Source organism: Sturnus vulgaris, chromosome 28 (assembly GCF_052056855.1).
Source record: "Sturnus vulgaris isolate bStuVul1 chromosome 28, bStuVul1.hap1, whole genome shotgun sequence".
Lineage (NCBI taxonomy): Eukaryota > Metazoa > Chordata > Aves > Passeriformes > Sturnidae > Sturnus > Sturnus vulgaris.
In genome coordinates, this window is record NC_142270.1 from 4,569,432 (window position 1) to 4,582,791 (window position 13,360).

A 13,360-nucleotide genomic window follows, 5' to 3' on the forward strand; every position below is an offset into this window, starting at 1 on the left:
CCAGTTTGGAGGCCTGATCCAACAAGTAAACAAAGCTAATTAATGAATCTTGTAATTAAGCCTTCCCTGATAGAGCTCAGATGAAAGAATTGGCTGCCTGCTTCCTGCAGCTCCTGTAATCGAGAGACAGGACAAACTCAAAGTGAGCAAATTGCTGCTACTGTGTGCAGAAATTGCTGTAAATAATAATAAAAAAATGAAAGCTGCCCAGACAGCACCAACAAAGCAAACAGTGCTTCAAAGGAGATAAATTAAACCTTATTTGCATTTCTTCTGAGTCTCCCAGAGGCTGGAGTTCAGTCCTTGCAGACAAAATTCTGCTTTGGTTTGGGAAATTCCTGTGAGTGTTGCCTCGTGTTAGAAGGGCTGATTGGAATATAGGGAGAGGAATTCCTAAAATGTGAGGTTTTGTTCCAACTCATTGAAACACATCAGAGCATTTTTCTTTTGCCTGCTTTAATTCAACTCACCCAGAGACTTTGATATAATTTTAGACAAATACACAAGACCTGACATCAGAGCTATTGAACATTTTTAGCAGTGGGAGTGTCAAATTCCCCACTCCCTCAGAGCTGGGCTTTTATGAAGTAGAAATAATTTTTTTTAAAAAGGAAAACCAATGTTTTTTTGCTCAGGACTGCTTGATTTCCATGTAAATCCCAACTCAGCAGCTCCTTCTGTGCTTCTGCAATAAAAGCAGCAGCAGACAATGAAGGCTCCACCCAAAACGCCCCTGTTGCAGTTTCTGATGGGAAAATCTTTGATTAAAAAAGGAAAAAAAAAAAAAGGCAAACCCCACCAGACCTCACTGAGTGCACTCAGGTAATTCCTTGGGGCTCAGAGAGCCCCAGGGCTCAGGTCTGAGCTTTTCCTGGAGGAAATTCCAGCTGCAGGTCAGGATGTTTTATTTATGGATGCAGCAGAGGAAAAGGAAGGAGCAGGGACGTTTTGCCATGGAGTTGTTGCTTCTCCTCGGGCAGCAGTGGGGTTTGGGATCATGGAATGGTTTGGGATTGTGGAATGGTTTGGGATCATGGAAGGTTTGGGATCAAGGAATGGTTTGGGGTCATGGAATGGTTTGGGATTGTGGAATGGTTTGGGATCATGGAAGGTTTGGGATCATGGAATGGTTTGGGATGATGGAAGGTTTGGGATCATGGAATGGTTTGGGATCATGGAATGGTTTGGGGTCATGGAATGGTTTGGGATTGTGGAATGGTTTGGGATCATGGAAGGTTTGGGATCATGGAATGGTTTGGGATCATGGAAGGTTTGGGATCGTGGAATGGTTTGGGATCATGGAAGGTTTGGGATCAAGGAATAGTTTGGGATCGTGGAAAATTCATCCAGTGCCCCCCCTGCCATGGCAGGGACACCTCCCACTGTCCCAGGGTGCTCCAGCCTGGCTTTGGACACTCCCAGGGATGGGGCACAGCTGCCTTTTCATTTCTGCATCATCCCCCAGGATAATCTGATTATTTAGACAGCTCAGGAATGTTTTCAGGAGGTGACCCCGGGTTTGGGATTTTCTGCCTGGGGACACTCACACCCAGTTAAACCAGTAAGGGAGCAGCTCCAGCTCCAGCAGGGGAAAAGGGGGACAATGCTGAGCTGCTGCAGGTGAGACAAGGGGCACAGGCCACTCCATCCTGGCCCTGCTTTGTCCCTTTCCTCTGTCACAATATTGATTTTTCTAACACTAACACACCCAGGGGCTTGATGAGCCTCTGCATTATGGCAGAAAGCAGCACAAGGGACACAAAGGGAATGATGGAATGTGCCAGCACCTCCCTGTGCCTGGAAAGACGAGTCTGGGGAGCAGGATGCCTTCAGGAGTGGCTTTCTTTTCCTTGGAGTGCCAAAGCTCCATCCTCACGCTGAGCTTCCACACTGCAGGGCTGTCTGCAGACTCCCATCCTCCTCCCCACCCTCCTGGCACACAGCAAAACGTTTGCCACTCATTAAAAAAAAAAAAAAAAAGGTGAGGAGCAATATGAACAGCCTGCAGTTACAAGGCTTGTTTTGCTGGGCTCTGAAGCTCAGTGATTTCTACAAGCTGAGGTACATTCCTTTATTAATACATGGCATTAAAAAAATGGTAGCATTAATAATTAAATCTTGTTCCCGGGTTGCTGTAGGGCAGATTAGCATAAATCCATTGGAATGAAGCAAGGAAATTCAGTTTGCAGGAGCTGAGTATCCCAGAAAATATCAGCTCCCTGAATCTCTGGCCAACATGCTGGGAATCCTCCTCTCCACAGTTCCTCATTTCTTCCCCTTTCAAGCCCAATCTCAGCTAAAGATAAAACAGATCAGCACAGAAAACTCTACCTGTGCTGCTCTCTGCACACTCAGAATAATGAATGGCTGCTCTGACATGCATGAATGCAGCCACGACTCAAATTTAAGGAGCAAATGGTGAATCCAAAGGGAGGCAGGAGCCGGGTTTGCAGTGCTGGCTGCTGAGAGCAGCTGCTCTGATCTTCAGCAGGACTCTGCAGATTTGCACAATAAAGTCTCCCAGCAGCTCTGCTGGGGTAGAAGTGACACTTCAGCCTTTATGAGCTCTTGGTACAGTTCATTCCATCCACAATGAGCTCAGAGGAGCAGGGACTGCAGCTTTGTGCCGCTGAGAGGCCCTTGCCCTTCACAGCTCAATGATCCTCGTATTTAAATACCCTGAAAACCTATGGAGAGGCTGTCACACAACAGGTGATGTTCTGTGTGAGGTCACTGGAAATTAGTGAGGAATAGATCAAACACATCCTGCTCTACCTTTCCTAAAAGGCTGCCATTAAACAAACATTTGTTTGTACCAGAAATACCCAAATACCACTGCAATTAGTGACAGGCACATTAATTCATACATGTTATTGAGTCCTTCCCCTTTCTCTGGGAAGCACCTCAGCATTTTTGTGATCTGTGTCCAGTGAATGTCCCCCAGTCTGTACTGACTGTCATTCCTTCCTTGAGAAAGCTTTGAAGGGTCTTTTTTGATATCTTTGCCCTTCTGACTCCAAGAGGTGAATTCTCGTTGTCTTTTTGAGCCTCCCATGCAGTCTGTGCTCGATACATCTCTAATTTACCTCTGATAAATCTCTACCACATAAATGCTGCTTTGCTTTAATCCACCATTGGTAACAGCCTGGCCCAGGGGTAGCTGCAATGCAGCTGTCCAATTTAATCTCTGTATTAGCCAGATTAGACAAGGATAAATATCCTGTCCCAGTGATCCATGTCAGACAGATTTGGCTCCAGGGAATCTCAAAGAACCAGAGATTCCTGTGCTCTGCCAGGACTGAGAACCACCCTGTGTCTGCTGCTGCTTTCGTGTAATGAAAGGACAAATAACAAACAACAAACACTGCCAGGCTTCCCCTGAAGTGCCCAAGGCCAGGCTGGGCAGGGTTTGGAGCACTCTGGGACAGTGGGAGGTGTCCCTGCCCATGGCAGGGGTGGCACTGGGTGGGCTCTAAGGTGCCTCCCAACCCAAACCATTCCATGATCCTATAATTACCTGGTAATTAGGGACCACTTGTAACAAAGGACGTGGGGAGGATGCAGGGGCTCAAAGAGCACTCCTGCCTTGTGAAAGCTGCAAACCGAAGGGGAAAAAAAGTCCAATTTACACTTCTGGGTGTCCCCCAACCTCACCGAGGTAACCTCAGCCACAAGCTGGGGCTGGCAGCACATTCCCGAAGCTTCCACCAGGGCAGCTGTGGAGGAGCAGAGCGGGGGGGTTAAACACAGCCTGGGCGGGTTGGGGGGTGCAGACAGACCTGAGGGGAGCTGGGTCTGAAAGGGCCAGAGGAGGGGCCGAGGGGGCCGAGAGATGCCCCGGGAAGGTCCGAGGCTGAGCCCAAGAAGGGCTGAGACCACGAGGAGGGGACGAGCCGGGAATGTTCCACAGAGGGCAGGTCACAACCCCCTGTGCCCGCGGGGACGGCCGGAGCTGTCCGGGCATCCCTTCACTGCAGGGATAGCGGGAACTGTCCGGGCATCCTTTCAATTCTGGGATACCGGGAACAATCCGGGCATCCTTTCACTGCAGGGATACCCGGAGCTGTCCGGGCATCCTTTCAATTCTGGGACACCCGGAGCTGTCCGGGCATCCTCTCACTGCAGGGATGCCCGGAGCTGTCCGGGCATCACCGGGCGAGGTCCGGCCCGTAGCTCTCAGGGCATCACAGCACTGAGAGAATGCCTGGGCCACTCCTGTCGCCACCTCCCCGCGGCGATGCCTGGACCACTCCTGTCGCCACCTCCCCGCAGCGATGTCGCCGCGCCCCTCCTCGTCCCCGCCCTCCCCGCGCATAAATACCGGGATGCGGGCGGCGCCCGCCGCAGAGCAGCCTCCGGAGCCCTCGCAGCCATGAGCTCGTACGGCTACGACCCGTTCTTCCCGTCCTACAAGCGGCGCTACGCGGACAGCCCGCGCATCCATGTGTCGGTGCGCAGCGGCGGCGGCTTCGGCTCTGCGCGCTCCGCGTACTCCAGCCTGTCCGCGCCCGTGTCCTCCGTGTCCGTGCGCCGCAGCTACGCCACGTCCAGCGCCTCGGGCTCGCTGCTGCACTCGGTGGACAGCCTGGACCTGAGCCAGGTGGCCGCCATCAGCAACGACCTCAAGTCCATCCGCAGCCAGGAGCGAGCGCAGCTGCAGGACCTCAACGACCGCTTCGCCTGCTTCATCGAGCGCGTCCACGAGCTGGAGCAGCAGAACAAGGTGCTGGAGGCCGAGCTGCTGGTGCTGCGGCAGAAACACGCCGAGCCCTCCCGCTTCCGAGCGCTCTACGAGCAGGAGATCCGCGAGCTGCGCTTGGCCGCGGAGGAGGCGACGAGCGAGAAGCAGGCGCTGCAGGGCGAGCGGGAGAGCCTGGAGGAGACGCTGCGAGGGCTCCAGGCTCGCTACGAGGAGGAGGTGCTGAGCCGCGAGGATGCGGAGGCGCGGCTGCTGGAGGTGCGCAAGGGCGCGGACGAGGCGGCGCTGGCGCGGGCGGAGCTGGAGAAGCGGGTGGACAGCCTGCTGGACGAGCTGGCTTTCCTCAAGAAGGTGCACGAAGAGGAGCTGGCCGAGCTGCAGGCGCAGATCCAGTACGCTCACCTGTCGGTGGAGATGGACGTGTCGGCCAAGCCCGACCTGTCGGCCGCGCTGCGCGACATCCGCGCTCAGTACGAGAAGCTGGCGGCGCGCAACATGCAGAACGCCGAGGAGTGGTTCCGCAGCCGCTTCACCGTGCTCAGCGAGAGCGCGGCCAAGAACACGGACGCCGTGCGAGCCGCCAAGGACGAGGTGTCCGAGAGCCGCCGACTGCTCAAAGCCAAGACGCTGGAGATCGAGGCCACCCGCGGCATGAACGAGGCGCTGGAGAAGCAGCTGCAGGAGCTGGAAGAGAAGCAGAGCGCGGATATTTCCGCGCTGCAGGTGAGGGGGGTGGAAGGGTCCTGGCAGGGGAGGAGGGAGGGGATGATGGGGTTTGAAGGGTTCTGCAGGTGAGGGGATGATGGGGTGTGCGGGATGCTGCGGGTCAGGAGATGTTGGGGTTTGGAAGGTTCTGAAGATGCGGGGATGATGGGGTTTGAAGGGCTCTGCAGGTCAGGAGATGTTGGGGTTTGAAGGATTCTGCAGGTTTCAGGGGTCGGGGTTTACAGGGTTCTGCAGGTTTCAGAGTTTTTTGGGCTGTGCAGGTGAAGAGATGGATGTTGGGGTTTGCAGGGTTCTGCAGGTAAGGGCGGGTCAGGTTTTGCAGGGTTCTGCAGGTGAGAGGTTCAGGGTTTTGCAGGGTTCTGCAGGTGAGGGGTTCAGGGTTTTCTGGGCTCTGCAGACTCTCACAGATTGAGGGATCAGGTTTGTGGGGGGTTTGCTGGGAGCATCGCTCCTGGTTTGTGCTGTGCCTGTGCTGCAGATAAGGAATCCTGAAATCACAGGGCAGAATGGCACAGAGCTCTAGAGCAGGGTGTGGTGTGTAAACACAGACCCAAATCAGGATCTGAATTACCAAAATCACCCCAGAGATGGGGACGCTGCTTCTGGTACTGCTTGTCTAAAGTGTGAGGAGCTGTAAAATCAGAATGCAAAATGCTCCTGATAAAACCCAATATCATGTGTCCATACAGCCTGAATTGTACCAAAAAATCATGGAATCATAGAATATCCCGAGTTGGAAGCGACTCACAAGGATCATCAATGGATAACCCTAAGCTAGAATTAGAAAAAGCACGTAGAGGTCAAAATCAAAATGAAACAATGCACAAATTTCACGGATGCTTTAGCACTTGGGTACCAGAAAATTGGTCTCTGTGTGTTAAATAGGGCTGGAATAATGTGGAGTGGAAAACCTGCCAGGTTTTAAAGGTGTTAAATGATGGTTTTTGGCTGAGGGTGGAGCGGGAGCTGTGCAGTTTCTGTCTGCTAGAGCAGGATTAAGTTAAAAGGATTGGAGAAATTCCTTCTGATTATTGCTAGACTTGAGAGAACAGAATTTTATGCTGTCAATATGATTCCATCCAACAGGATACAATCAACAAACTGGAGAATGAGCTGAGAACCACAAAGAGTGAGATGGCTCGGTACCTGAAGGAATATCAGGACCTGCTCAATGTGAAAATGGCCCTGGATATCGAAATTGCAGCTTATAGGTATGGTGAGAGATGTTTTAATGAGCCAGAGCTCAGAGCAGTTCCCATTCTCTTCAGGAGAATTCAGGTTATTCATATTTCTCCCAGCAGAAATTTTCATAGATTTGTGGCAGACTTGAATCAGTTCCTCTCCATGTGCACACAGAATTTTTAGCTTGGCCAGAAATGATCTCAGTTCTCCATCCTTACAGATAAAAGTACCTGTTCTGTACTCAGGGAAGAGATTTTGTATCAATGGAATTCCTCAGTACCAAAAGCTCATTCTCTAAATGCAAAATCCCTCAAACGCCGTCAAGAACAGGTTGTTGTTTTTTTTTCTAAGCTGTAAATCTAAAAATTAAATATTTTCCAGTAGAATTGCTGCTAAATCACCAGAGATTTCGATGCTGGAACAGAATTTCTGTGGAAGCCACAAGGGGGAATAGTGAGAGAGCAGCTCCACACCTCGTCCTGCAGCTCAGCAGCAAATTGTTAGAGCTGCACTGATGTGTGCAAACTGCAGGGTGGCAAAATGCACCTCTGGCTTCACCTGCCAGAGGAACCTGCTTCTAGAGAGGTTTGCCTGTTCCTTCCAACAAGGAAAAAATATTAATTCAGCCACAATGGTGAATTAATGGTGAACGTCTGAAGAAATTATTCCAAGAAAATAAGGCAGCACTGGCACTGGCACACAGTGCAAAGCTAACAATTAATACCCACATTTATAGAGCTGGGGAATCCCAGCTTGGGAATTCCTTCCAGGCCTGGATTTCTCCTGACTCTCAGCTCCATTCCCAGGCTGACAAGCTGACTGCAGCTTCAGTTAGGGAGGAGTCTCCCAGGGTGACAACACGGTGACAAACAGAGTGGAATTCATCACCAACATTAACCCCTGGTGTCTTTCCCGTGGGACACATCCTGAGGTGCTGTCCCAAGGATGTTTTTCCCAATTGTCCCATGAGCTCCTGTGCTGTCCTGGCTGCACTGACACACTTTAAATCCGGGCTGGCTGTACAATAAATTGGCCTTTTTTGGGTGTTGCTGTCCTTTCTCTCTGTTTTTAGCACGGTGACCCCACGTGTGCAGCCTGCAGGGATTGTGATGCTGCAGCACGACCAACTCCTTTCTCCTTGCTTTCATTTTTTGTTGTTTTTTTCTCCTCCTAGGAAACTTCTGGAAGGGGAAGAGACCCGGCTGAGCTTCACCAGCGTGGGCAGCATCACCAGTGGCTACAGCCAGAGTGCTCCCACCTTTGGCAGGTCAGCCTACAGCGGGCTCCAGTCCAGCTCCTACCTGATGACCACTCGCTCCTTCCCCACCTACTACTCCAGCCACGTGCAGGAGGAGCAGATTGAAATCGAGGAAACCATCGAGGCTGCTAAAGCAGGAGAAGCCAAGGCAGCTCCTGCAGAAGAGGGTGAGGAGGAGGAGAAAGAGGAAGGAGAGGAAGAAGCAGGAGAAGAGGGCGAAGAAGAGGAGGAAGGTACTTTTAAATCTCTTATATTCATGCTGCACCCTGGGATAAAGCCCAGAGATCCCAATGATTAAATCTAATTGTTAAAGCTCTTTTCTACTCCCATGAGCCAAAGGATGGTGGGGGTTAAGCACGTGGAATTTACCAGGAAAGTCTAAATATTGAATGGAGGATAAGGTCAAGTGTTTGAATCAGGCAGATCATAGGTTTCCAAAAACCCCAGTGATGATGTTCAGATCCTCAAAAAGAAGGACCAAGGACATCCTGAGCTAAATATGAATTCCCAGAGAGCAGCCCAAGATAATGAGAACATCAGCTGATGTGTGGGCTGGAATGACTGAGTTCAGTGCATGGCCATCACTGCTCTGCAAGGCCATTGAACTGTGAGGGGTTCATTAATGTAAAGTTTAATTATAGTGAAATTACAGCTAAAGAGCCAATTGGAGAGCAGTGAAAGATAATTCACTTTGGATAAGGCTGTAAGCACTGAGCCCAGAACTGGTATTTTTCAAGTCCATGGTTTGTTTTTTTTATGAAGTGTTTCAGTCCCCTGAAATCCAGGAGAAATTAATTGTGGCAGTTTTGCTGTAGCTGGCTGCCAAAATTGGGGTTGAAGGGGATCAGGAGCTGTACCTGGATGTGAAATACCTTTCTGCCCTTCAAAGGTGCTAAGGAGGAATCAGAAGAAGCCAAAGAGGGTGAGGAAGAGGAAGGAGAAGGCGAAGAAACAGCGGCAGAAGAAGGGGAGGAGTCCCAGGAAGCTGCTGAGGAAGCTGCTGAGGAGGAGAAGGAGGAGAAGGAAGAAAAAGAAGCAGCAGGAAAAGAAGAGAGCGAAGGCAAGAAGAAAGCTTGACCCGAGGGCAGCTTTCCAGCAGAAACCAGTGACTGGGCTCCAGCTGCAGTCTCACCTATTTAATTCAGTGCCCACGGAGGTTGCAGTCCATGATTTTGATGTTTTTTTTCCCTGTGCAGAGTCTGAGTTTGCTTGCAGAGCACCCAAGGCTTGCTCCCCGAGTGCCGCATGGTTCCACGTACGAGTTCAGGGCTTCTGTCTTTCCTGGGTGACCCAGAACCTTAACATTTCAAACGGGAAGGGGGGAAAAAAAAAAAAATAAATAAGCGGTGGGAATGAAAGGTTAAGTTTAACTTGCATTTAAAATAATTCTGGAAAAGGTGGGTGGGGGAAATGATGGAGGCTTCATTAAGTACGTGCAATAAAGCTGTCAATAAAGTTCAGAAATGCTTACACGGATTCCTCGTGCCTGTGTCACTGATGTCCTTAAATGGTTGATAAAAGGGATTTATTCCATTCATCTCGTGGATGAGAAGTGGGAAAAAAAAAAAAAATCTCTTGGGTTGGTGTAAAATTTCACACATTTGATAAAAATCCCCTGGGGTGTGGTGGTGGCTGGGATGGGTCTCACTGGCTGAGGGTGCAGCAAGAACGAGATCCCTTCTGCAAAATGGGAATTTAAAAATACAAATTACATAATACATAAAATTATTATATAAATGGCGATTATAAAATAAAATTCTGAAATGGGAATTTTATCAAACCAAGCAAACGTGGCTGTTAAATTCTGGCAGGGGGATCAGTGAGGAGAGAGGGAAGAACAATTGAGGGTGTTGGTGAGGCTTGGAGCATAGAATATCCTCAAAAATAACATTAAAATAATAATAAATAAGAATAACAAAATAATTAAAATAAATAATTAATAAATAAATAATTAAAATCAAACGATGGTGAGCAGGGAGAAGGATGGGGGGTGTGGGGGAAGGAGCTGCCTCCCTCCCCAGGTGCTGTCTGAGCTCAGCCCTCTCTGGGCTGCAGAGGCTCCTTTTCTTCTGAGAATCTCCCAGGGCCTTTTAAAGTTCTCATAGCACCAAAAAAAAAACAAAACAAAAAAAAGTTTGGCTTTTTTTGGTGCCGAAAAAAGGCACAAACAAGGAGCATCTCAGCAGCAGCACAGCCTGGCAATTCCACAGCAGCTCTGAGCCTGTGAGTGTTCAATTACCTGCAGCTGATACACAAAATTAAACCTTGTAAGGGGAAAGCACCGAGCTAATTCTGCAAATTAAACCAGTTTAAATAAGCCAAACCCATGGAAATTTGAGTTAAAATAGGGCATTAATGGCCGCACCAAACTTCACAGAGAGATTTGTCTGGATGAATTTTTTGCACAGGATTTTGGGGTAACGTTTGATTTTATGCACTGGTGGTGTGGTATCAGCTGGTCTGCATTGGTCCTCAACGGATTTGTTCACAGAGAAAGGAAATCCCTTTTTGTATATTAGGGGGGTACTAAAAGCATCTCCCTTTTCAGTGTTTAAAGGGTGATAAAAAAAAGATTATTATGGATGATCATTATTATTATTATCACTTCTAAATATTTTTTTCTTCCACATTTCCAAGAAAAGCAGGAAAAGAAAGAAAAAGAAGCTTGGTCAAACCATTCAGAAAAGCAGGAATTCCAGTAACTCACAGAGTTCCAGTTTCATTTCCCATCTTTTTTTCCCTGGGACTTTGATGCTTTTGAGAACCAGGAGGAAAACAAGTGAAAATAAAATATTAAATATTCTATTACAATCTTAAACATTTCTTTTTACCATTCCCTCCTGTTTTTAATGGAGATTTTTTTTCACCCTGTGTCTTTCTCCCTGTGTCTAACCATGCAGACCTATGGTTAGAAATGAGATTTTATTTTCCCTCTCTAGGACAGTGGTGAGGAGAATTTTGGGGGAACTTTCAGCTCTTCACAGAGAACTTTCAGGGCTGCTGGGGGGGATGGAGAGGAGCTGCTCCTGTGGGGTGTGACAGCTCCAGCTCCCCCAGCTCCTGCAGCTGGGGATGAGTCAAGGAATGGGGGCTGGTTCTGGGAAATGGGGGCTGGTTTTGGGAAATGGGGGCTGGTTTTGGGAAATGGGGGCTGGTTCTGGGCAAGTCCTCAAGTGCCACTTGCAGGAAATGACAGCAGGCACTCAGCTGGGACAGAGGGGCTGCTCCTGAGCAGGAAAATCCTTCTGCAGCCCTGGTGGCAAAGATGGAGCCTTAAAGAACATTAAAGAGCATTAAAGGCGGAGCAGAGCTGGACACGGAGCACAGACAAAGGGTGGAGGGACAGGACACAGGGAATGGCTTCAAACTGACTGAATGGGATATTGGGAAGGAATTCTTTACTTGGAGGATCTGGAGGGGCTGGGATGGAATTCCCAGAGGAGCTGTGGCTGCCCCTGGATCCCTGGGAGTGTCCAGCCTGGGACAGTGGGAGGGGTCCCTGCCGTGGGCAGGTGGGACTGGATGGGCTTTAAGAGCCCAAACATTCCATGATTTATCAAACCCTGCCTTTCTCCAAGCACTCTGAGCTCCTTTAACTCTTCAAATCCCAAATTTTCATCCTCTTTCTTGACCTTTCTTTTTTTTTCCTGCTGCCGAACTCCTCCTTCCCTTTGCATCCCGGTGTGTTTTGGGAAGCTGAGCTCCCTGTGCAGCCAGGGCTGCTCCAGAGCAGCACTGCAGAGCTGCAGCAGCTCCCCCCTGTCTCCTGCTGCCGTTCCCAGGCTGATCCCGGGGTTATTTTTAATGCATCGCAGCTCTGCAGGGCTGAGTCAGCCCCAGCAGGAGCTGCAGCAGGGCTGGCTCTGCAGGGACTGCTCCCAGTCCTACCCAGTCCCAGACTGGTGGGAGGGAGCTGGGCTGGGTTTGTGCTCCCAGCTGCTGCCAGGGCTGTGGGATGGATCCTGCTCCAGCCCTCGCCTCACCTTGGAAAATCTTCCAAAAGCATCCAGGAGCTGCTTTTGACGCAATGCAGTAAAAACTGGCAGAGGGAGGCTCAGGAGAAACTTTCAGCCGAGTTGCAGCTGCAAGTGGAGCCAGGAGTGTGTCCTGCGGGATTTTCTTGCTCTTTGAGCGTGGGTCAGGCTGAGGTCTCATCCCGGGGAGGGGCTCGATGCTTTCCCCCTCCCCAGCCCTCCCCTCGGCAAGGGGAGCACCTGTACAGAGCATCCACGCTCCAGAAACCTGCCTGCTAATTACTCAATAATTAACAATTCATCCTCGGCTGCCTTCCCACTCTGCTTGAGGATATTTAATCCTGAAAAAAAGCAGGAATAAAACCCACACGTGAACGGGGAGAGGACAAACCCTGGTGACTGGAGAAAGTTCTGGTGCCTGACTCAGCTCCCTGGCAAACGCACCCTGCCTGTGTTTTGTAACGTTTCCCAGTTCGTTCCCACCTGGAATTTTGTTCTGGGATGCTGAAAAATAACTGTGGCATCTCCACAACCCAGCACAGCAAAAAGATCCTGGTTTGGAGCCCTCCAGCTCCTGAAGGTGGTCAGAATATCCCACCTTGAAAAAGACACAGAAATCTTCACTGTGAATTCCTTTAATTCTTATTTTACCCTTCATGGATTTATTTATTTTTTTAAATTGTTTAATGAACTTCTCTGTCTGAAAATAATTATGCCCTTCTCTGGTTCTGTGCAGTCTGGAGGAGTAATTGGTGCAGAACAGGCAAATAACATCCTATTTATGCCTCTCTGCCCGGGAATTGTGCTCTCCTTTGAAACTGTTTGATTGCAGATGTCAGTAGACAAAACCTCTTGGCACCATGAAATATTAATCAGCTCCTGCAGTTTTATAAACATTTAGAAACATGTTAACTGCTTGCTTGTTCCTCCTAGGATTTGCTGGGAACATCTGCAGTGGGAAATGGGCTAAATTCACAAATCCAGTGTGTTAGAGAAGGGGGAAAAAATACCGTTGTGGGTAATAACTAAAAGCTGTGAGATATTTTGGGTGGGAAATGTGGATATTGTGAAAAGCATCGTGCCAAGGGCTTTTCTCCCAAAACCATCCAGGGAATAGGGTTGGTCCAGCCCCTCATGCCAGGAAATGCAATCCTGGATTGCCCGAGTGCAACCAGGAACAAACCCACACAAATCAGGATTTTGGGGTCCCTGGAGCTGGGTCCTACCAGGACTGAAGAGAAAGAAGCTGGAAAGGAATTTCCCAACATGAAAACCAGCCAGGCTGGGATCCCAGTTCCACACATTGAATGTTCCCAAGTCTCCTGCTGCCACCAACATTTAATCCACAGCAAGGTGAACCCTTCCTCTCCCTGCTGAACATTCCCAAATTTCCACGGGGAGGGATGGGTGCTGCAGTTTTTGGACATTTTAGTGGCTTCTAGAACTTGTTTGGAAGCACACACACAGAATTCCACATTAAAGATGGGTCTCTGGTTTAGTCGTGGTGTTCTCTTGAACATT

General features: G+C 49.5%; 1 protein-coding gene across 1 annotated transcript; it reads left to right on the forward strand.

Annotated features, from left to right (window-relative positions):
• Window positions 1-4,317: 4,317 nt before the first annotated feature.
• Window positions 4,318-9,341, forward strand: NEFL (neurofilament light chain). The gene is made up of 4 exons (XM_014885166.2): window positions 4,318-5,422; window positions 6,512-6,636; window positions 7,782-8,098; window positions 8,755-9,341. Exons 1-4 carry the CDS (start codon window positions 4,373-4,375, stop codon window positions 8,940-8,942), a joined length of 1,680 nt encoding a protein of 559 aa, XP_014740652.2. The 5' UTR covers window positions 4,318-4,372; the 3' UTR covers window positions 8,943-9,341.
• The last annotated feature ends 4,019 nt before the right edge of the window (window positions 9,342-13,360 follow it).

Excerpts from the sequence above, each read along its gene's own strand:
- NEFL (XM_014885166.2), top strand. The coding sequence starts at position 4,373 with ATGAGCTCGTACGGCTACGACCCGTTCTTCCCGTCCTACAAGCGGCGC. Across the intron at positions 6,637-7,781 it reads ATCGAAATTGCAGCTTATAG|GAAACTTCTGGAAGGGGAAG; the intron begins GTATGGTGAGAG and ends TTCTCCTCCTAG. Across the intron at positions 8,099-8,754 it reads GGGCGAAGAAGAGGAGGAAG|GTGCTAAGGAGGAATCAGAA; the intron begins GTACTTTTAAAT and ends TGCCCTTCAAAG.